The 24,381-nt window shown below is 36.5% G+C and overlaps 1 protein-coding gene across 7 annotated transcripts in view; it reads right to left on the bottom strand.

Moving 5' to 3' along the window:
* Positions 1–24,381, bottom strand: part of SLC4A10 (solute carrier family 4 member 10) — a 165,323-nt gene that overhangs the window by 46,102 nt on the left and 94,840 nt on the right. For 5 of the 7 annotated variants that reach the window (XM_030017002.2, XM_030017005.2, XM_030017001.2 and 2 more), the window contains 3 exons: positions 23,898–24,058; positions 12,046–12,234; positions 685–776 (listed from right to left, as the gene is read on the bottom strand). In XM_030017002.2, the coding sequence (XP_029872862.1) occupies positions 685–776; positions 12,046–12,234; positions 23,898–24,058 (442 nt within the window). The remainder of the gene's footprint in view (positions 1–684; positions 777–12,045; positions 12,235–23,897; positions 24,059–24,381) is intronic. The other 2 variants (XM_030017004.2, XM_030017000.1) reach the window with 1 other exon arrangement.

Below are 24,381 nucleotides of genomic sequence, written 5' to 3' on the forward strand. Positions count from 1 at the left end.
CTGAAGTCATCTATCCCTGTCAGGTCTGTCATCTGTATCTAATGTGACAGTTTGTTTTAGGTACATACAGACTTCTTAAACAAATTAGGATTCTCCTTTACATTAAAGCTGAGAAGCTGTTTGCTTTTCTTTGCTATCTAACATTGAACTGTCATTGCAATCTCCACTACTGAACAGTTAACATCTTTTGTGAAGTGTACTGAAATATCTTGGCTTGCCAGAAGAATTAAGTTATAGGTTTACAGAAACACATTCTGTTTGAGACATCTGGAATCCACGAGTTCAGGTTATAAAAAGCGTAGTTTGCATTCATGCATTACTTCTACAAAAAGTAAAAATCTGAGAGGTAAATCTGAATTATAAGAATTCTGAATGACTTTCCTACTTAGATAATTTTCTGTTAATTTGTAAAAATTCCCCCTACAAATATACACCTATGACATTGTCATGCAATAAATTTATCTATGTTCCTAAACTGTGATTTCCTGTTACCAGTAATTTATCAAGAAAATGAAAAATTCTCTTTTGTTATATACAAACTGTGTTGCAGTGCACACAAAACTTTAATGCTGAAGTAAAATTTGCACTTCACAGCTTTTCCTGATACACATGGATTCATTTTATTTAATTTAGAAGATCTATTTGGTAGTCAGGAAGCTCTCTTCACCATCAGTGAACACTTACCTTGCTAAAGTCAACAGTGCTGTTTTCTCTGCTCACATCATTTTTGTTTTCAATACAGGCTGGAGCAGACTGTGGGGAAACAATCTGACCTGCTAAAAAAAGTACCGTTATTACAGAATACTAACAACTACTTCTATAAATAAAGCAACATCTAATGAAATAGCTGTTAAAGAACTACATACATTTCATATCATATGTGTATGAACCATCTAAACATGGCATTTTAATTAAAGACTTATTTAGAATAACACATTCTCAAAAGACAGAACATTTATCACATGCAGTTAGGAATGGGAGAACATAATTTAGAAAATGCAAAAGATACTCTTGAATACTGGAAGACAAACCTTCTATGCCAATTAAAGCTTACAATTTTTAAGATATTACATTTGAGGAAAGTCCTGCATTCATATAGGTTTTTCTAAGTAATTTGAGAAGCTGCCAATTTTGGGCAACACCTGTCTACAAGAATACTCCACTGAGTAAAACAGGATTACTAATTTTCATAAATTTACTCATAAGAATGTCCTGATTATAACAACAGCTACCAACCCGAGCATAAAAGTGAGCTGCTATAAAAATAGATGTGTTTGAAATTAAAATGATTTAAAAATTCAGTATTAAACAATGTGATTATTGACATGTGTAAAACAAATGTTTCATCAGACACATTTTCAAAGAATTCCAGTGAGGATTTAGTATTTTATAGAAGTTTTAAAAATATCTCAAGATGAGAAGAAGTGTTTAAACATGCCTCAGTCTTGTGTAAGCAAACAGTAAGCCTTGTGACCAACAAAATTTTGCCAACAAAAGCTCAAAAAGAAAAACAAGGATTAAGTAACAAGTATATGTCACATAAAGCACATTTTTACTTAATGTGAACATTGTCCCTGTGCACGGCCAGAGGCCACCACGCACACACCGAGGGTGTGGGGCTGGCAGTAGGGCAGCACACAAACCCCACAGGGTGACGAGCCGTTCCCTGCTTGCCTTCACTCTTCCACCCTCCCTGGCATGGCAGGAGCTGTGCACAGCTCTGAGCACCACAACAAAGTACAGGAAAAAGTACCAAATATATGAGCCAACTATCTCTTACTGCCCTAACACATACCCAGGAATAACTACAGAGTCCAACTGGCCCAGAGTCAGCATCTCGTGCCCAGCATATATTTGTTTCCATAGCAAATAAAGTCTCTCATATGACTGAGAAATGATGATGTGAAAACATTGGTTCTGGTGAAAATCAACCTAAACTTGCACAGTAACAAAGACCATATGTTCACGGTACTTGAAGATGAAGACAGTCAGAAAGTCCTAAGCTAGGCACATTGTCTGGGCAATTCAAAGAGCCACGGTGTGTCCCCTTCACACCGCTGTCACACACACTTGCAGTCCAAGCATGTCCTCAGCCACAGCCAGGAAACAGAGAGCTTCACGGGATCCAGTCTGAACAGGACAGGAGACTTGCAAGAGTATCTCAACCACTGCCAAAATACTGAAGTATCCAGCTTCTGTCACAGCTGAGCACTACAGTATCCCCAGTTGAAACACTTGCTCAAGGAAAAGGTTGGTTTTCATGCAAATCAACATCTCATTTTCCGCTAGACAAATCTCCCATGACACAAAACAATTTTTAGACTCTTGTGCTGCATCCTGGTAGCATAGCCAGAGAGATTTCACTTTGATTAGGAAGTACAGGAACAGAAGGTTTTAAAATGTATTGCTAGAAATCTTATTATTAAATGTATCACTTAAATGTAAATATTTCCATTTTCTATTGACAGATCAAAACAAGAATAGAAATTAGGTCTTTTGTTCAGCACTACAGTGAAATAAACAGAGAACGGCAAAAAAACAGACATGACAAGCATGTTAACCCAACCAAGTAGATAAAAATAAGTCAGGATTAGAATTTACATATGACAAGAATAAAGGCTTGATTTCAGAAAGCAACATATTAATGTAACATAAAGGAATTCACATTAAAAAAGACTTAATTCCTAAATGTCACAGGAGACAACTTTTGCAAATCGGAAGCCAGAAATTACTAAGTATGCAAGATGCTTATAAACGGTCATTCAATTTGTCTGTTTTAATTAGAATCTAAAGGAAAAACAGAGTTCCATCATTGTTACACCATCACCTTTACGCTAGGTATCCCCATACACTACTTCGCACTGTAATTTTTCTCTGTATTGTTTCTTTAGCAGTCTTAGATTATTTTACAGGAATCATCCTGTAGTATTAGAACTATTAAAAATAATACATACATTTTATTTCTGTACTATAAGGGGAATTACTTGTAATAATTACTCATACTAATATACATATGTTATGAAGATGTTACAGGAAAGCAACAGAAGTAGTAGTTCATTATCTTTCTGTTGCTAATTAGGGATTTACATTTATTTTTTTTTCTGGACCCAAAAATTCAAGAAAATGAGAGCAGGGATATCTGCCAGAGAGATAAAAATATTGACCAACAAAGGAGTTGGAGCATGGACCACCTGTTATAAATACTGAAGTTTTAACATCATAATCAGAGGTGTCAAAAGCCTCTAAACAATTAGCATAACAGTCCAAAGGCTAACTTTTAAATACTGTGTCCACTTTTCTTTTAGGAGAAAAATATGTAAAAATATACATAGTAAGAAATAAAAGCCACAACCAGTAAGTATGTGAAGTTTATAAGAATAGCATATGTTCTTTTTCTGTGCCAACAGAAGACCTCAAACTTTGATATACCCATATGCTGGAGTAATCTGAAAGAACACAAGTTTTACCTTGAGGCAGTAAGAGATGTTTAAATAGCTCTGCAACTTAAGACAGCTTTCTGGATCTTGGAACAAGAAGTTTGGTTTTTTACTGTATCGAATAACAATCAAAAATACAAGGTAGGGAAGACAGGTAATTTCACTTTTCACATGACAGTCATGGGGAAAGTTTTTTAAAGAGCATCTTAAACACACTGCAGGAATTCATGTTTCTTATGCAACAATACAGTCAGTAAAATGGAAATCTGGAACTTGGTCTCTGTGTGGCCCTTCAGCAGAAACATAAGACAAGGAGTACTGGTTTTTGGAGAGATTTTTGCTCCTATATACATTTAGTTTGTTAAATGCCTGTATATTTTGCACTAGATAGTAGGCAGATGCAGTGCTATGGTGGCCCTCTCCGTAGGAGCAGGACTGCAATGCTACACGGTTATTTTTATATTTGGTAGCTTCCTCTACTTCTGAGCTATGAAGCCCTAAAAATTCATAAATTAATTTAATTTTGTGTATAATTTCATGTTGACTTAAAGGAGATGTCTTTGGGGTGAATACTGTTAAGTACATAAGTAATTCCCAATGGGGTAGGACCAAAAGCATACTGATGGCAACACCTAGCGAACACTGGCATCACCATGCTACGCTGGTTTTCCAACATCATTAAAAATACTCAGTTTGCTAAAGCTTGTTGGCAACTATACACATGCTTTATCCTCAAGCCACTTTTGATTTCAGCAACTGATTGTTTCCTCTGAGTGAAGGATGCAGTTATTGGCACCATGATGGTCCCATGAAGCAATAATCAATTAAAGAGCTATGTGAATGAAGAGGGGAGCTGTCACATCACACCTAAACTAAAACAAACAAACAAAACCAAACCAAAACAAAAAACCCCAAAACCAAACAAAAAAAAGCATTTCCTTTCTGATTTCCACCAAAACGTCAACAGTCACCACTGCATCAAACTGCCTCTGGGATACAGGTACATTAAATCCAAGTTTTCTCCAAATTTTACCTTTATGATATGGGAGCCTTCACAGCGTTACGTGCAAAAGAAAAAAAAAAAAAACAACAAAAAAAACCCACAACAACCACCAAACAAACAAAACCAAACAAACAAAAACTAACACCAAACCCTAGCCAGGCTTTAAACATCTGCTCTGAGAAAAACACTTGCGATGGTTTATTACTTCTTTGAGTTGGCAATATGGGGTTTAGGCTGGTAGGAATGGTGAAGGCATAAACCATCAACTCCCTATAAGAGGGAATAAGAGCAGCAACAGCCTTGCCATTTATCCAGCTCTTTCCATGCCCTGTCCTTGACAGTTCCATTTCAGCGCTCTCAAGCAAAAAGTTTATTTACACATTGTATGGGGTAAATACAGTATTTTATTTTTTAAGAGTGCAATGTATTACTTTGAGTCCTTATAAATCTAAAGTTTAAAAGCCTTGATTTATCCTGCAGTCCATCTACATAAAGCATCTGAAGAGCTACATTCTTGGAGAATTCATCACAGAGCCATTCAGATTTTTTAAAGTATCAGTCAAACAAATGCACAATGTGGTGTCATTGAAATATCCAGCCTACATACAAAGGAACTTATACCTAAGAGATAAAACCACACTAAAATGGGTGTTAAGGCTTATCTATCTATGTATTAAAACGCCAGTATCAGCACACTTTTTAAAATCTTATTTAAAATTGTTGTACATAAAAAATGAGTGGGTTTTTTCAGATAATGTGAAATTGCCAGAGCTTTGAATAGAGCAAGAATTCACACAAAAAATATTATGTCATGCAAAGCCAAGCCACTCAAAAATCAAAATCCATCAAAATAAGGTCCGTATTTGTTACACTAATAGAGGTTTGCTTTTGAAGATAGAGCTCAGCATTTTGAGACTATTAGTCCTGCCAAATTAAAAAAAAAAATTAATCCCAGTAAATTAATGTCACATGCAACATACTCTTACTCTGTAAAATTTAAAGCTCAAGACATTTAACTATGTGTATTGTAGTTATTAATCAAAAATCCAAGAGGTCTCCAGAATGCCAATGACAAAAACCAAGAACAATGTATTCAGGTACAAATCACAGTTAATGGAAACAAATGGATGCAACTGACACATCAAAGGAAATTGAATCAGAAAAGAATTTGCTTATATTTCTAGACCATATAGATTTCTTCTCATTCAGAAAAAAAAAAAATCTGATTTGCAAGCCAGCTATAACAATCTTCAGACTTTTCACTGCAACTAATCACCAATTTTCCAAATCTAAATGGACACACTGTCCAGATCAAAAATCAAGGACTGAAAAACAGTAAGTTTTCCTAAGTATATGGTAAAATTCTAATATAACAGAGCAGTGATACCATCTTTGCAGGCTGAATTGTATATGCACCTCTTGGTGCATAACATTTTAAATCGGTGGAGAACCATGTCACTCCCATTGTACCTGTGTAACTGCAAGCAGATTTGGTGCTCACTAATGATACATAATTTAAGAGGATCAGGAAGAAGTCACTTTACCTGTTTTTCTAATGCTAGGCCTGAATCTCAAGCATAATTCACATGAAGTCATGCAGTTTTAACTAAAATGCTATGATATGCAGTTTTATAAATTGATGTAAGAAAATGAACTTATAAAGAAATAGCACTTTTTTTTCCCCAAAAACAATATAATTCCACACAAGCTTCTCTTAAGTGTGCCACAGCTGCTGACAAAGGCCTGAGGTATTTTTTAATCACTATAGCAAGAACTTGCATGCTGTCAAGAAACTGAGATGAAGACATGGGTGTATATTTGAAATGATCTGAAGCCCAAGCAAGAATAGGTATTTATACTACCTCTGAACCTTCAGGGAGTTTACAGAACCCAAAGGATAGGAGATGAGGAAGTTACAGAGATGAGATGAGCCTGTTAGAGACAGACACAACAAAGACAGAGCAAAATAAAGAAATACAAAGATGAATGATACAGTTTTATACATATAGATTACACATTTTATCATGGGTACAAGGAAGTGTGGAGAAAGAAAGAATAAATATCAGATGAAAATGTTCATAAATACAAGTTATATTTCAGTAATATAAAAACCCAGGGATAATACAAGTTGATTAAAATATATACATTTGAGAAGAACATAAAACAAGAAATACAGCATTAGCTAATCTAAGCTAGAATTAACTATCTTTGAGTTTGCCTTCTCTTCAAGGAAAGCTGGAGCAATCCACCTGATCCAGATCCAATACTGCCAGAAAACTTGGGTATCTATATGGCATTCACTGTGACTTATTCCCAAAACGAAGGAACACGGTCATGTACCTAGGAATGCCTCCCTACCCTTTTCATATGGCTCCAAGTAATGTCTGTCTCTCTCCACGTCGTAGCATTGATGTCAGAGTTTCACATGCTGTAAGCTAGCTGTGACTTACGGCATAAATGCTTGAACTGATGTTTAGGAGAGATTAGGAAAATGAGGAAAGTAACGAACACCATTACATAACTGGTAATTTAGACTTACTGGAATACTAAAGCATACTGTCCTAAATTAGACACCCAAGCATAGTCTTAAACCCCTCTGTGTGTGCTCATACTAGCATAAAACAATGAAGAAGTCCAAACCAGCCCATCATACTAACTGAAATAACTGGAAAAAGGCTTGAAAAAGAACATGTCAAAATGAACTGCTCCAGCAGCTCATGTTGTTAACTCTGAAGATCCCCAATTTAATATGCCATTGCTTTTCTTCAAGCTCTTTGGCATATTGATAAACTTCTCCTTGGAATTTCAGAATTTCTCAAAATCAGACATGATGTATAGCATAATGCAATTTTTACACTAAAAACATGTCTGCTCTGACATCAAGGGAGAAGAAGCGGTTATAAATGGCATACGTATGGCACAGAAAACAGGCACAAGATCATGTTATTATGGATAAAGAACACTTCAGGAAGGTGCACGGAAATACAATTTACAAGTCATTCAACCGGCCATGCTCCCCTACTTCCTTCCTCTTCAACTTTTATCAGTAAAAGGTCTATTAGATCTCATTACCTATATATATATACACACACACATGCGCGTGCTTATATTCTGAAGCTTAGATTAAAAGTGAAACAGCCAGTCAAAAAACTTAAAATGTTTACATGATGAAAACTTCCTTTCTGAACTACATTTTCAACAGATCAGCTACTTTTCCATGCCACACATGCTTAAATTCTGAATTGCAGAACCCTTTATAAAAGGGGAGAGGCTTATGTAATTATTTCAGCATTCCTCTAACAATAGAAAGGTATATGCAACTGTCTTTAGCTTTTTAGACCATGTCATAGGAATTTACAGGCACAGCTCTCGGGTGTCAGAGTGAAAAACCTATTGATCTCAATAAAAATAAGTTAAATTGCTTTACAAACCAAACTTTCTAAAGATGATTTACTAATGACAAAGATTCATATTTTTACCTGCCTTTTACAGTATTTATACTATAATTACTTGCCACCCTCTACTTTGGGTATTTGGTGTCAAATTAGATTTAAAAAAAAAAAAAAAAAAAAAAATCATTTTTCCTGCTCTTATGCCAAATTTGACTGTCGGTTTTTATTGGAACATCAAAAGCAGGCTTTTAATTCTCACAGTTTTGATGCTTAATGAAAAGTGAAAGTTAAACACAGCATGGCAGCATAAAAAATGCATGGTAAATCCATAGCACCCTGACATCTTAGCCCTGCAGAGGATGTGAAGAAAAGCCATTGTAAACAAAAGATAATACTACTAAATACAAAGCAAATTAATTAGATGGTCTGACAGACTCTTAAACAAAGAAAAAATGGAGGGAGAACATATGTACAACTATCTTCCAGCAAAGATATCACATTGGTCTCTCAGCAGCACAGCCATATATTGAATTTAAGTTTTTGTCTTCATTTTCAGACTTTGCTCCTGAATATCTGGAAATTGATACATTAATAAGCTAGCATAGTCAAGAACTTGGACAAAGAAGGGGGTTTGCAGCCTCAGCTGTACCACACAACCCAGATGGCAAGGACTTACAGGTCTGAACCACCTATTTTACTTTAAACTAGACTGCTGAGGATTGTTATCAGTTAAACTATCTACACTAAAACCATATTTAACCAAACTAAGAATTTCCTTTTGTGTAGAAAAAGTGTCCAAGTTCCCCTGCTTCATTTCAACAGGGGCAAATAAGTGGCCCTTCTAAAGCTCTGGCACTTGCAGTTTCTGAAAACTGATCTCTGATAGGGGTGAACTGAGCTGTAAGCTCATCAGTAGTACCTGACATGATCTGGTTTTCTCCCTGCAGTTTTCTAGGAATTAAGCTTCTCATCCAGAAAGTAAAAGCGATAACAAAATATTTTACTATTTTAATGCATTTTTTGTATTAAAAAGAGAGAACAATACTGCTACTCTTGGCAATATACGGAACATTTTGTGTTTATACCTTCTACACACTGTTTGTGCACAAATGAGAATAAACGGACTAAAATGATGTCTTGATTGCATTTTACTAGTTTGTCCTCGGTAAACAAAGATGTGTCTCACAGCACATTCTTGACAATAATATAAAGTATTTACATCCCTTAATTTTACTTTCTTTTATAAATATTCAGCTGATTTTTCTTTCTAACCTGATCCAGTTATATTTTAACAACTCGTTTTTGTATTGTTATGAGAAGCTTGTACAGACACTCCATGGCAATCGAAAAAGAAATATATAGTTGCACTGAGCATAACACTGTAGCTGAACTCTAGCATTTGGGTCATGAGGCAACGGCAGAAGAAAATGATCAGAAACCTCACTGCTGCACCTGGTCAAGCTTCTAAGGACAGCAGAGTTCCTGAAAGCTGAGCATTTCAGTGTAGATTCCTGCATAATTTACACACCATGTACTATGCCAAGTTACCCAGGGTAAAGAAATAACTAAGAGTATGCCAGAAGAGGTAGCAGTCAGTGTGCCTGAAATTAGGCAGCTCTCCAGAATCACCTCTTTCCCCACTCCTTTAATCCTGGAGTATTGGGGCAATAGTTGCCACTCAAGCCCATGAGCTGCTTATTTGCTGTTGTCTTGAAAAGGGAAAAAAATTGTGATTCCTTTTAAAACCAAAAACTTCAGACTATTTTTTCCTCTTCTAAAGCTAATACTAATTTTAGTACAGTTCAGGCAATAAAATAAGATTCGGACTTTTTAATGTAACAGGGTAATGGATGGTAAGACAGAAACTTAGAATAAACAAACGCCTCTTTGCTTTATCAGAGGGCCATCATCTATTTGAAAAGGTCAATGCAGGAGACTGCCAAATGTGCATTAGCACTTAAAGGATGCAAGTAGAAGAGCAATGCTTCAAACTGATTAAAAGACATCTGTGTCCAAAAAGATTGAGTTTGGAACTCTTCACTGTAATTTAGATAAAAAGCTGATTTACTTTTGTATAAATGGTCCTAAAATTATTTAGATTTGTATTGTTTATGGTGCATTTAACTTAATTTAAATTAACATAGTGAAAGTGACTAAGTGTTTTTTTTAACCAGGGCTTAGAGTGCTCTGAGGCATCTCTACATACGCATGTGAACTGGAATTCAGTAGTTTTTCATCTTGCACGGACAAATGAAAACCTCTAAGAATGTGTCTCCCTACTTACAGAATCACTTAACCACTGAGTATATAAAATTAGTGTGTTTAATATGGACTTAGATGCTGTGCTGATGAGAATCTATTTGGGGGGGAATTAGATAGAGAAACTTAGGCAAAAGTGAGATGTTTCTGGAGTGAATTACTGCATCAGTTCTACTAACAGACACAGAAAGTTACTGAAATTGAGCTTATGATACTTTTACAGCTTGCCCTGAGGGGTCTTTTTAAGGAGACCTACTGCCTATTTGTTACGTAAGATCTAGAGCAAAAAGCTTACAGAATGCAAGCTGCCATCTTGTGTCCTGTGGAAACTGAGGAACAGAAACATTATAGCATTAACTTTCTTAAGTGTCTCCTTAATATTTGTTTAAAGTCATCAGCAAGAGTTGCACAAATCAACAGGAAAGTTGCCTTAAAAAGGATGGACAATCATCCTACTTACTTTTACTCTTGTGCATCCATATGCATAATCACACACATCTTAATAAATATTATTTTTTCCTTACTCTTAAAATGATATTTTGGCATAATTAATATGTTTCTATTTAATATCCTTTTCAGATGAAATCATATGTTGCCTTGTAGGTCTGAGAGCCTTCCCCAGGGAAGAGGCTAGATTTAGAGCTACCTATTAAAACTATACAGCAAACAGTGAAACAAAAGGTCCTTCTTTGAAACCAAAGTTAATCTTTATACCAACAGCCCCATCTTTCCAGATCAGCTGCACTACTACTCTTTCCCCCTCTGCTCTATGCCTCACAGCATGCAGCTGCCTCTTGCACCCTGCACCTTCCCTGTGCTACGGCTGTTTCTTCACTCCTCACCTCTCAGGGAGCTTCCCAGGGGAGCTCAGCAGGGCCCTGAACCAGAGAGACAGCAGAAGGGACTAAGATTTCACTAAAACTAAGGTGATTTCTGGAATAAGAGCCACTATAGTCCAATGGTGTTCAGACAAAAACGTTGTGGGTATCGTGATGATATGGGATACAGAGGCTCAGTAATTCTGCAATGTATAATTCTAGTGAATTAACTGTAAATATTTGCAAAATTTGGCTGCAAGTTTCATAACACAGGCCTGTGTTTATGTAAATAACGAAGGGGCAACAAGAAATATCTTTCATTATGATTAACCTATAACAACAGCACAACTTATAAAGGCTTCTGTAAAAGCAAAAAAGAAAAAAGTTAAGCCAATATTTTACTGTAGAACCACTCTGCAAACATGCTCTCTCATTTTCATGAACATGATTTTCCAAAAAGTGATTTTCTGAAAAAACAAGGTACAGTTCTTGCGGCATCTCTCCAACAGTGTCATCTTGAAAAAGTTTTTCTCATTTTCCAACCCCTCAAACTCAACTATGAAATCTGAAGCACCAGCTGAACAATAGCTAATGCACACACTGTCATAGACCTAGAAACTATTCCAACAATCCATGACATTTTAACTAAATAGGCCCTGGGTAGTCAACAGAAGTCAAAAATAGACGTATCACATTTCTGGCACTAATGGACCATGTCTGCAGTTCAGAGCAACACTGTGCAAAGACGCTCAAGCTCCATCCAAAGGATCGCACAGAGTGCCTAAAGGACCAGAAGTGTACTCGAGCTGTGCTGCACCAGGGATAATGTGCCATGCCAATTACCCAGGACAGAATGGCACGCTAACACAGCTAGCCTGCTTCCAACACCTGAGCTAGTTCCCTTGAATAGCTCTGCACAGCCCTGAATTGTGCAGGATACCTGAATTTCAAATTCAAACAGGTGTGTTACTGAATGCATAAGAGGAACCACTCTCATGTAAAAGGTACCACTTTTACACAGTAGCTTTTCAGAGCAGAATCACACTGAGTTCAAGCTGTGGGGTACAAAGCACATGCAGTACTGAACAGGCAGATGTTATTGAAAACTCAAAATGCAAAATAAAGCAACGCATTACCATTTTTATCCATGGAATGGGGCTCAGACTGCTTCTTTCCAATATCAGCAAAGGATCTCACAATTGGGATCCTGTTGCTCAGCTTCTTCTGGTTCTGATGGTGATGCTGTTTCAGTAATGCCTCATGCACTCTGTGACGAACATCCTCACTGAGCTGCCCAGAACCCACCTGCTGGTCCAGAATCATATCTGAAAATATATACATAAAAATAATAAAAGAGGGGAAAGAGGAAATACTTTATTTTTTTAAATTGCAATAATAAGAATTAGTACCCTACAGGATTACAAATGAAAGGTATCAGTTCCTTTAACACAACAGAATTAAATGGTGAGTTTTATCTAGACGTGTTTCACACTTGGGAAAAAAAAAAATCAAAAAGGATGCTATTAATGCAAAAAAGTCAATCCCTCAAAAGATAGGCAGTTCCCAAATTAAGGTCACCTATGTAACTTTGCAGTCAGTCCCTAAGCACTCCCATACATAATGTATTTAAACCCAGTATTATGATGTGTATAAGGTGTCTTTTTCTTTCCAAATAACCCCTACCCCATTTGCTACAAAGGACTGGCATGCTGTGAGGGAACAACTTTTTTATTCCCTTTATACTTACCACAGGAGATCACAGCCTAGCTCTTTATTTCTTATAACTATAATTACAATACTTCCAGTACAATATAAAGAAATTGCAGTTAAGACAATACAGGAAAATTTGCTGCATCATTTGCAAATAATTAATAGGATCTCATTCTACTGCCAGATGTACATGTTCCTGCAAGAGAATCATTACATGGAGGTGTCAGTGAAACTGATCCCCCTGCTAAGAAATTACAACAATTTTTGCAGTCCACTGGCAGAAAATATTCTTACATATTCATATTCAAAACTATTTGTAAATACGTGCATTATATATTTCAAATGGGAAAGAATTGTTGAGAATTTTGTGGGATTTTTTAAATTATTATTTTTGGAAATCCTGCTAATAACGCTTTACAGAGAAAGAAAGGAAAAAAAGAAATTCTGTATCAAAGCAAGTAAAACAGCATTTAAGTACACATTGTCCTTATATAGCCATTGGAAGAAACTGTACTGCACAAAAATAGTGATATAATAAGCTGAGTCAAAAACTCCTTGTACTGAAAATTCAGACAGCTCATGATTCTGTGCTGCAGTCAGATTCATATCTACCAGTAAACTCAGTGGCAAAGCAAACAGATGAGAAAAAATAAAAAGCAGATGCATCATCAGTAGAGACATAATTTGTCAGGTCTTTGATTATTGCCAAGAGCAAGAGAAAAGAAGAGAGATAATAAAAGGCATTAAATAGTTATGCTGGTTAAAAGCAGAGTTTAATTGCTAACAGTCAACTATGCACTGTATATACATTTAAAAAACACAACAGTTTTTCTGAAGTTCCCAATATCCTCATAACAAGCCAATGTATCATATACATAACAGCTTTAAGAGCTGAACAACAAATTACCTGCATGTTTCACTTACTATGAAGAGGCTACCAACAAATCTACATCTCTATGACAGCACACACACAAAAAGACAAGGCTCAGTCCACATATAAATGCAGCTGCCAACAGATGCAAACATGAGCAGTGTATCCACATCTCGCAACTGAGTGATGCACAGGTTTTCAACGTTGCCTTTGACCCTCTCCAGCAATTACATTCTGCACAGTATTAACAACAGTGTTGACCGAACGGCTCATACCAAAGAGTAATACTGCCTGGTGGTGTGCCTAATCTAATAAAACCTGTCTTTGGGATGCTTCGCCTGACTCTGAAGGGAACTTTTATCTCCAGGGTTAACTCAAACACCACCAGGTCAGTTATCTCTGCACTCCCAGTCTAGACAAACACAGTTTTTCTATTATTTTCGACTCTAATGGAAGAGAGAGAGAGGCATAGCAGCAGGGTGAGTGACAAAAAGGCAAAAGAGAAGGTAACACAAGTTCAAGAGAAAGTCTTCAGTAGAATTTTTTCAGAAGGAGCCAAAAATTTGTAACACATGACAAAAAGAAAAGAAAGCTCCAGCTCAAAAAAAAAATAGTCATTTTCCTACTGAACTCTACTTCCTTTTGAGGAACTGCCTCTGCCCTGAGGATAAGACTATCTTCTCTTTAGATAGCCTTAGTACATGAATTCACATGTCACAGTTCCCAAAACAGGCCAGTACTTTCTGTAATGTGACAGGGTTCTTTAGAGGAAAAAAATAAATAATAAATATGTAACTTAGGGCATCTGTGCTAAAGCAGAATTGAAATTATCCTCTCCTCACTCCTTTATAATATAACTGCCAACCAAAAGACAAATTGTAGAAGATGCAAAAACAAAGATTACCTTCTTTGAGTTGCTCTAAGACAGAAATCAAAAGGAAGAGCTGAAAAAAAGTACTCCTCTAGAACAGGCAAATCTAGGGTTGTTGTCATCACCTTGCTTACAGATCAGTGGAACTCCACTTGTATGGTGTCATTCCTGGAATTACAGTATTTTTCATATTTAATATTAAAATATATTAACTGCTGAGGATATCAATATTTAAGATGATCCACATGATGAGACAAAATGCCAGGAAAAAGAAAATCATAAACCTATCCTCTTCCTTGCCTAAATGCTCCACTAGACTAGTTAACAGTCACACAAGCCATGGAGTTAGCACCAGCGTGGTGACTAATGATTTTTATTTCCTGCCAAACTGAGAAGAAAGTGGCTTACCTTGACTTTTCTTTTTTTTTACAACAACTTCCCCTTTACTGTAGCACCTCTGCCACATGTAAAAAGGGAAGATGCATTCAGATTTGGGAAGAGTGAAGATGTGTTTTCTTGCCTTGATACTCCCCCCCCCAGTTGTCATTCCTTTAATACAGACCCACTTGCAGTAGCAGCTGCAGGAGTTTAAATGCAGTCAAATTACTGCCATATTGCTGTATTTTGACCTTTTTTTCCAAGACCTGAACAGATTTGAACAGTAGTAAGAAAGACTGCCTCCATCAGCACCTATCATTATGGGATCCCACTTCAGTTTCTTCCCAAGTTTTTCAACTATCTTTTAAAAGCCTAAGCCTCTGCAATGTCAGTGATAACACTCTTGATTGCAAAGATAAGCTTGAAAACAAGAGCAACATGGTTAAATTCCAAAAGTAAGTAGCAAACAGGAGCATTTTAAACATCTCATTTTCAAAAGACTCTATTTCCTTAATTCTGTGAGAAGATGATCCTACATGTTCCCACCAGTTGAAGCTGCACCTACTTTTCTCTGCTGGTTTTGGCTGGGATAGAGTTAATTTTCTTCATAGTAGCTAGTATGAGGCTATGTTTTGGATTTGTGCTGGAAACAGTGTTGATAATGCCAAGATGCTTTAGTTACTGCTAAGCAGTGCTTACACAGAGTCAAAGCCCTTTCTGCTTCTCACCCCACCCCACCAGCGAGCAGGCTGGGGGTGCACAAGAAGTTAGGAGGGGACCCAGCTGGGACAGCTGACCCCAACTGACCAAAGGGATATTCCAGACCGTCTGATGTCATGCTCAGCATGTAAAGCTGGGGGAAGAAGGAGGATAGGGGGGCATTGGGACTGATGGCATTTGTCTTCCCAAGTAACCATTATGTGTGATGGAGCCCTGATTTCCTGGAGATGGCCTGCCAATGGGAAGTAGTGAATGAATTCCTTGTTTTGCTTTGCTTGTGTGCGTGGCTTTTGCTTTACCTATTAAACTGTCTTTATCTCAAACCATGAGTTTTCTCACTTTTACCCTTCTGATTCTCTCCCTCATCCCACTGTGATGGAGGCGAGTGAGCAGCTGCATGGTGCTTGGCTGCCAGCTGGGGTTAAACCGCAACATTTTCAAAGCCCTGTTTTTCACTCTTGTATCTACAGCGTATGGCCATTTCTCCAAACTCCATATGACAAAACAGAGTAAAGAATACAGACCTGAAACTTCACAGCACTGTACCTCAGCTACAATCCTGTGTAACAACAGAGACTCTCCAGGGTTTCTATGCTCAGCAGCAAAGGTTGGGGGATAGTTTTGTTTGTTTGTTTTAAAGAATTTTCCTCTTGAATGACCTTTTAAATTCTGCAGAGCCCCCTTCTAGCCAGACACAGCTTACCATTAGATTTTTACAAGGATGCTTCACAACCATATGGAGCTTTCAGCAAGATGCAATGTGTGGAATACCCACCAGCATAGTGTTACTCATTCCATTAACTGCTCATACCATACCACTTCTGCTGACATCAGGAACACTGAAGTAGGATGTTTCTTCTGTAAGGAATCTTGAGTCATACTGGAACCATGAAATCATTTTTTCAAGACAGACATTCTTCCTGCCCTGGTTATTTTAAAAGATTCAAAGAAACTTGGGGTTTCATATAATTTCAAGAATGTTTTCTCCATTCAGACTCAAGTTACAACACATCATTTACATAAAATTGATTATGTGAGTAAATGTGAGCAATGCAAGTACTTAAACAAGCTATTGTAGTAACTCACATGTAACTCCTGATCACCTGTGAACAATTTACCCAGGCTGTGAATTAGAACATCAGGGGTGCAGACACTTCAAATCAGTTCAAATGCAGTGTGGCTCATGCGTTGCCCAACACAGCAAACTGCATCTGTCCCACCTCTAGGATCAGCAAGGATGCAAAAGCAGGTTGGCTGCTTCCACTCACTCTGGAGACATCTATTACACACTGCAGCTTTGTACAGGGACATGCAGCCAGATCCACATGGAGCCATACCAGGTCCAAGCAAATGAGCAATAAGGAGACACTCAAGTGTGGCCACAGCTCATTCCCCATTGCTCCAGGTTCACAGTGTGCCCATCACCTCACATGCAATACTACATGAAACTCCCAGGTGAAACACTGAATAAATTTACAGAAGGTACACTGCATTTGCATCAAAATACCTGCGAAGTCCAAAAATATATTTTTAACAGGTAAACAGGCCAAACCGGGCCTGACTTTTGCAGTGGCGAGTAAAGAAACAAGATCCAGAGTGCCTTTTTTTTTTTTTTAAGCTGTGTACCAGATGAAATATAAGCTTTGAATTGCTGGGCTTATATTCTCCTGATATAGGCTGACATTGACAGTTTACAGCAGAAGAAACTGAGCTCAGTATATACCAGCAAAGTTGCCAGTATTTACACCTCTCAATCTTCCAAATTTTGTAACTGTGCAATTGCAAGACAAAATGAGAGATTAATGACAAAAAATATAACACACAGGCTTTTGTGTGCGTCATGATTGCAGTGACAGCTGACTACAAAACCTAATTTAAAAGCCAAGGTTTGTTTGCTTTGTGGTTGTTTTCTTTCCCTTAAATACACACAAGAAGAAAACACAAGCAACCCTAAAGCAGTGCTTTACGGAAAACATTCAGTTGAAATGCTGTCCTTCATCTTAACCTGTCTCTAATAGGAACCTGAATATACACTTCCCTAGTGAGTTAGGCACTAGAAGCAATAGAAAACTAACAATTAGGATTCTTGGGCTGCGTTTGTGAACCAAGACCCATTTACAGTGTTTACAAGGGTGATTATAAACAAGCTATCTAAGCCAGCAGATTTAGCCCGCTCATCCAAGGAGGCAGAGCGTTCCAGTGCACTGAGAGACAGATTCTATTTCCAGCTCCACCTGAAATTACTTTGTTCAACTCCTCAGCTGAATGACTTGAAAAGGAAAGACAGAGAGTGGAAAAGGTCTGCTTTTTAAAGAGCAAGTATTTCACAAAACTGTAAATACTAGAGACGAGGCTAAAATTCCCAACTTGCAGCTCAGAGAGCAACTACAGTTGCCAAAGTGAATGCTACCAAAAGAAGAACAGAGACCTCATAAAACAATATATTTTGCACCTCTAAACAGAACAAGAGCCATGAGTGACATTGGTTCTGTCTCTAGACACAAAATGAAAGCTGAGGTTGACTTGTGCAATCTAAAAAATTCCCAGATTTGTGGTTAACACGGGAAAATACAAAAAAACCCCACCATGCTACTTAGAAGTTGGTATGAGATTTACAATTTACCCACAGACAAAGGAACAAAACCTCATAGAGATTTCTCTGTAGAGGTAATCACCGCATGGTAAGCTGTAAATAAAGAAAACAAATGCAAAAACCTGGGTAAGTAAGAAGGTGAAAGCTGAACAAAAGACAGGTGTTGGGTCAAACAGAGAAACAGACTGCTCACAGGCAATCCCACGCTTTGTTACAGTGTTTGTAATAAAAGTTAAATTTACCATAAAAGCACTGTCATAAACATAACACAACATGGGTGTTGCAGCTGAAACAAAAGGCTCCAGTGAAATAAAATCTAAACTGGAGCCAGTTTAAATATATCATTATTATGGAGTAATATAGCTTAAAGCAAACAAAGGCTTGTTCAGATTGAAAGCTTAACATGATATTACCGAAATCAATAAAATTGCACACTTGGGATGTAATGCCCTGAGTTGTTGAGCACAGACTCCAGTGACCTCAATCACAAGATTAAGCTGTTACACAGATTGAAAATTCAATCGTGAGGAACATATGAAAAACTGACTGCTTGGGAAAAAACAGTCAGCTCTCTGGATTGGAAAGCATGGGAATATTTAAAATTTAATTTAAAAAATAAACTTTTACTACATTTAAGCTATTTAAAATAAATGGGACTATCTAATATTTCAAATGTGCAAGTTGCCAAAGCACCACTGTGCAACACTGAGGCCACAGTTTGTATCTGACAAGGTTTGACATTTGTTCACAGTACACTCTGCACAACTACAAGAAAATGCAAGATCTGTGATTCATGTTGTAAAGAAAGTATTGCCATTAAAGGCTGGACCGAACAGTTTTTGAACCAAACAACAGAAAATGGCATCATATGTTAAGTAGAAGAACCTTTTGGGTTCATTCAGTGGTTACAATCAAAAAAACAGATGGTAATCTGAGAAACTACATGGCTTCAAAGGAACTAAATGAAAATATCAAAAGAGAACATTTTCATCTGCCAACTTGAACAACACAGTGAAGCTGCTCTCTAATGGTGCAGCCAGATTCTGGCAAATACCTCCTCAAGAGACAAGTTCCAAAATAAATTGTTTTGATTACATAGATTTTTCAGACTTCCTTTTAGCATATGTTCTATACAGAAGTGATCGATAAAAATATTACTACATCAAATGTTCAAAGGAATTCCTTGTGCATGGAGTGCTAGCTTACCGATATAGGAGCCTCTGCAAAGACATATGAAAAAAGAATGTCACATACTATAAATAGCAATTAAAAAACCCTAAAATATGTTTAATAAAAAAAAAATACATTTTTAAGCAGGATAAAGTACAGCAGAGGAATTGAGCTCTTTTCAAGAGAAAAGTAAAATCCATCTTACAAAAATTTAAGAACAACTTGAGAAACTTCAGGAATAAACATGCTGTTTTGCTGCATGATGACAACGTTGGAAATTAATTTCAGAAGTCTCTATTATGATAAGATATTGTCTGTGAATCCAGCATCACAGGTACCAATAAGCTTTTTATCAACAAAGAAAACTGGGTGGCTGTCCAAAGAAATTTACAGTCTTTTAGATCAAGTCATTTTTTAATAAGACAGTTGGAATGAAAAAGAATCTAATAAAGAATGGACATGCTGGAAGACAGGATGATTTAAAAATTCTCACCCCATCACTGGTGCCAAAATATTTTTACACAGAACCATCAGAGTTTCCAGGGATGGAATATAAAATGTTCTGAAAGCCATGCAAGCAGTATAAAAGATGGTTTTCATCTGTAGATTTTACCACAAGCCCATTCAGGTCTAAAACGTAGACTTTAATAACAGAAATTTTCAAGGGCTAAGTGCTGAGAGTTTAATGCCCTAGTGAATAAGTGTTTATAGATTAAAAGCCTTGACTAAAACAAATAGGAAGTCTTTGTCTCAATTTAGCAACAAAGATTAAGTATACCTCTTTCAAGGATATGAAGACTGGCACTACATTTACAGAAATACAATTTGATATTGGAATATAGCCCAGATAGCAACACATTACCAACAAATACACACAACACATTTCTCCCTAACAAAGTGTTAGGGCAAGTAAAAAGAAAGTAGGTGTGCACAGTTAGTTTACTTGTTCTCAAAAGATATGATGCACTATAGTAATGCAGTAAAATTGTCAACAGATTGCATTAAAAACCAAAAGTCATAGTAATAAACTATGAATCAGAAGTACAAGAACCAAAGTTAATTTAAGAGCACCACTTAAGACCACAGGGTATAATCTATTTTTGCAAATTCTCCAACATGGGATATACACAGTAGCATTGAAAATAACAACCAAAAGTGACCAACAGGATCACTGGACCAGCCTAGCATGAGAATGGCTAGCAAGCAAAATAAGATGACAGTTAAATGTTGAAAAAAATTGAAGCCAACAGGTGAGAGCAACCATTTCTTTAAATTCTGAAGTGTCAGGACTGTGAGATACAACTGGAATACATACCAACTCCAGGGTGAAAACAATGTTTGCATTGTATAGAACACAACAGTAGTATTGTAACTACTGACAGTGAATAGCAACTGAGTAGAACAGACAAGAAAGGATTTCCTGAGAGATACAAGTTCTGCCTAATCTTCAGGTCCAGCAGCCATTTATATGGAAAAAGAGCGGCCTGTCATATTATTTGGAATTATCAAATTTCTAACATACTTAGCACACCTATCTTGGTGGCGTCCTTGTCACCACTACTATTAGTCTCTCCTCCTCCCAGTGCTGCCCAATGTGTGGCACATTCTTTGTAACATTTTGCAAGCACTGGAGAGCAGGAACTACATATGTAGCATCAGAGTAACAAATTACAAAGGAACTTGATTGAAGAAGAGGAAAACAGCACTACTACAACACAAATAATAGTAACGGAGAAAAGTAAATGGAATAGGAACTTTATTGGGGCAGCAGAATAATCTCTTCAAAGAAACCTGACACAGAACATGGGTAATTTACAGAATGATTCACTTGCCAGAAAAACCTGCTGCAAAGTTGTTCAAAAAAACCAAACCCCCACCCCCCACCCCAAAAAAAAACCAAAACCAACCTCATTGCTTATTGAATCTGCAGACGGAAAAAAAAAATCCTCTCGCAAAGCAAGACCCATGCAAACCTTATCATGTGTCACATCACTTTATCAGAAAGGGATGCCTGCCAGTTCAGACAAATAAAACAACAAATGAAATACACCCAAATCTGCCACAACAACAGATACCTTTGAAGTTAAAATGGTACATGCCAATTCATGAAAGTCATCCTAAAGCCCCTTCTCAGAAGAAACAAGTTGTCCTAATCAAAAAATCAAGATATCCCAGAAGTAAGACTGATTCAAAATAGCATTACAGTAACTCATCAAATTCTCTACTGAAGGACAACTTATATTTGTGATGAGTTTCAAAACAAAATTAGTATTGTGAATGCTCAAATCCTTGGACACACTAACTAAACAAACAAACAAGATGACTACAACTAACTAGGGATTAAGACATTATAAACATGAATTCATTGTGGTCTCACTATACAGTATCTTCCAAAAACAGAAAAAAAGGAAGTTTGCTGAAGTTATTTTTATTGCATTAATCCTTACTTTTTTACCTACTTAAACAAAAACAATTCTGGAAGTGATCTCTTAGCTGACTATGGAATAAGTTGAGTGATTTCTGGATTAAAAATGTAAAGCTCAAATTTAAGCAAAAAAGCAATAAAAGAACATCAAGTTGCTGATCTAAGTACTTCTTGATTATTTTTTAAAAATCAAAAAATAATAAAGCAGCATACTGATAAACACCTTTGTTGTTTCAAATCAGCTGCTTATTCTTCATGTTTATCTTTTATCACTATCAAAGCAAATTTTGAAGCTCTGATTCAGGCCATGATTCACGGGAGAATCAGATCTCGGCACAGCAGAAACCCACACAAGTTTCTGCAGATTTGGATTAATAATATCTTGTGTCAGTTTGACATAAACAATTTGGGAAAGGTAAATGCAAAAAGCAGCTACCACTATCTGAGCCGATTTTAATTCCACTGTTAAATACAGCCCACTGGACAATATCTCACTTACCCGATACTGTAAATAACTAAAATAAATTTTATCTGGCCCTTATGCTGACCTATATATCACCCATAAAGCAGTTTTCTTGATAATCCTGAGTGTTAGAAAATTTTCTTGCTCTGCCTTTTGTACCTTTACATAGACAAAAGTTTTCTATTTTCATTTCTGTATGTTACATTTTCTGTTAACACGCTACCTTGCGCCTGTGACAAGGCAACAAGGCAGCCCCAACAACCACTCATGCACCATTTCTCTGTGCATGTGCTCTTTTCCTAAATTCACATCTGTTAATCATGTTTGATCTTCAAGCAAAGTTTGCAATATGGAGAATACCATAAATCTAATATAATATTTGTATAAAATAGCAATATTTGTATAATTTGTATAAAATATCAAATCTATGATTTACAGCACCATTTTCAGAAACATTGTGAAATACAATAAGGTAGAAGCAACACAAAACTTTTAAGTAGATGTGAGATATGCAAGGATACCACTCCAATAACCATCATGAGCATGAGACTAGCTCTTACTAAGGGTAGATAAACAGAAAATTAGAGACCTCACATTACAAAATAGTACAGCTCTTTGCTCTGTGCCTTTTCTGCTGGAAGGGACAGATATTTTTAAACAGCAGCAGCAAGGACACAACACTAGAAACTTGCTAAAGCACATGAGCCCTTGGAGAGGGTGTTATTTTAATGATGAGTTTTGAAGCCTAATGTAAATATATTTATGTTATAATACATACATTATCCCTGTCTTGATAGACTAGAGAAACTTTATCTTCAGTTCTTGTCTACTAATAAATTTATTTATAAATTATCTAATTCAAATTAGCTGCTGTATTTGGGAAGGGAAATAAACATATCAGATTGTACTGCACGATTCTAGCACAGCCATGCAACCTTTTTAGTTTTAGGACTCCTTGAGGCTGTGCATTACAGGTCTGTACTATACAGCCCCTAACAACCTGTTTTATTACAGTAACAAATGCACTACCAAAACAAAAAGTGCCCTGCAGTAATTAGTTACAGCCTTTATGGGAAACTCCAGGAATGCAGAAAATGGCATTCAGTCACAATCTCACTTATACTTTTGGAAGACAAGACTCATCCATTATGTTCTCTCTTGCTTTCTGCTTCTGTTGTTCTCAAAAGCTCTAGAACTGCAACTGCCAAATACACCTTTACTGGAAAAAATGCACTCAACTTTAATTAAAGAAGTTTACGTACCTTAAAATTTTTAAAAACATACACTTAATACTACTGTTCTTGATTTCATTCTCAACTCAGAGACATGTTTTTTAAACTGGTCTGTCTTCATGTAACATAATTATGATGAATACTTCCCTATAATTTAATTTTTTTTAAGCTAGATTGTCTGCAATTAGCATAGCAGTAGATTCAGTTTGTGGAAGTTAGCACATGCATCATTCACAATGTGAGGTGGCACAGTAGAAGCAGAGAACATGCCAGTTCTAATGAAATGTATCCAAACTGTCGTCTCTGCTCCATTTTCATTTTCTCCTTTACATAAAAATTGATTCTGAAAATAGCAAAGTCTATACAAAAAATAAAAAATATTTACCAGTTGTGTCAGACATTAGATTATTCTCTAATATAAACTGAGTAAAATATTTCCTAAGAGTTTCTAAACTGAACTGATTATTATGCAATAGCTTTCTTGTAAGCAGTCTTGTAAACACTTGATTTTTATGATTAATTTTCATAACTAATAAATGCAACATCAATACATACCTGCAATTTCTTCTATGGAGTTAGCTCTCATGTCCAAAAGAACTGTGCCATTCAGGATACAGCTTCTCAGCTCAAACAAGCTATGAAGTGACAGTGTGGCAACATACGGTTTGCTCCACCTCTCTCCACCATCCTCTACATCCTCCTCAAACTTCAACCACCTGTACAAACAACCAATTTTATAACTCCATTGTGCATAAGAAATGAAAAATAAATTAATTCCATGGATATTGAAAGATCACTGTTAAACTTTATTCTTTCTTTGTAGGAAATACAAGAAACTTCCCTTGCCTGCTTCTTCCCATATAATGCTGTATTATGCCATCTTTTAAGATAAATTCCAACCACGGAGATGAAGAGAAGTGTATTAAGTAATCATTATTGTACTTTACAAAAAAGTTTGAGTAGTTCTTTGGCATACAGTGATATTTCTATGATAGAACAACAAGTAGTACGAAAAGGATAGAAGAGAAGAATTTGTGGT

Source organism: Aquila chrysaetos, chromosome 6, assembly GCF_900496995.4.
Source record: "Aquila chrysaetos chrysaetos chromosome 6, bAquChr1.4, whole genome shotgun sequence".
Classification (NCBI taxonomy): domain Eukaryota; kingdom Metazoa; phylum Chordata; class Aves; order Accipitriformes; family Accipitridae; genus Aquila; species Aquila chrysaetos.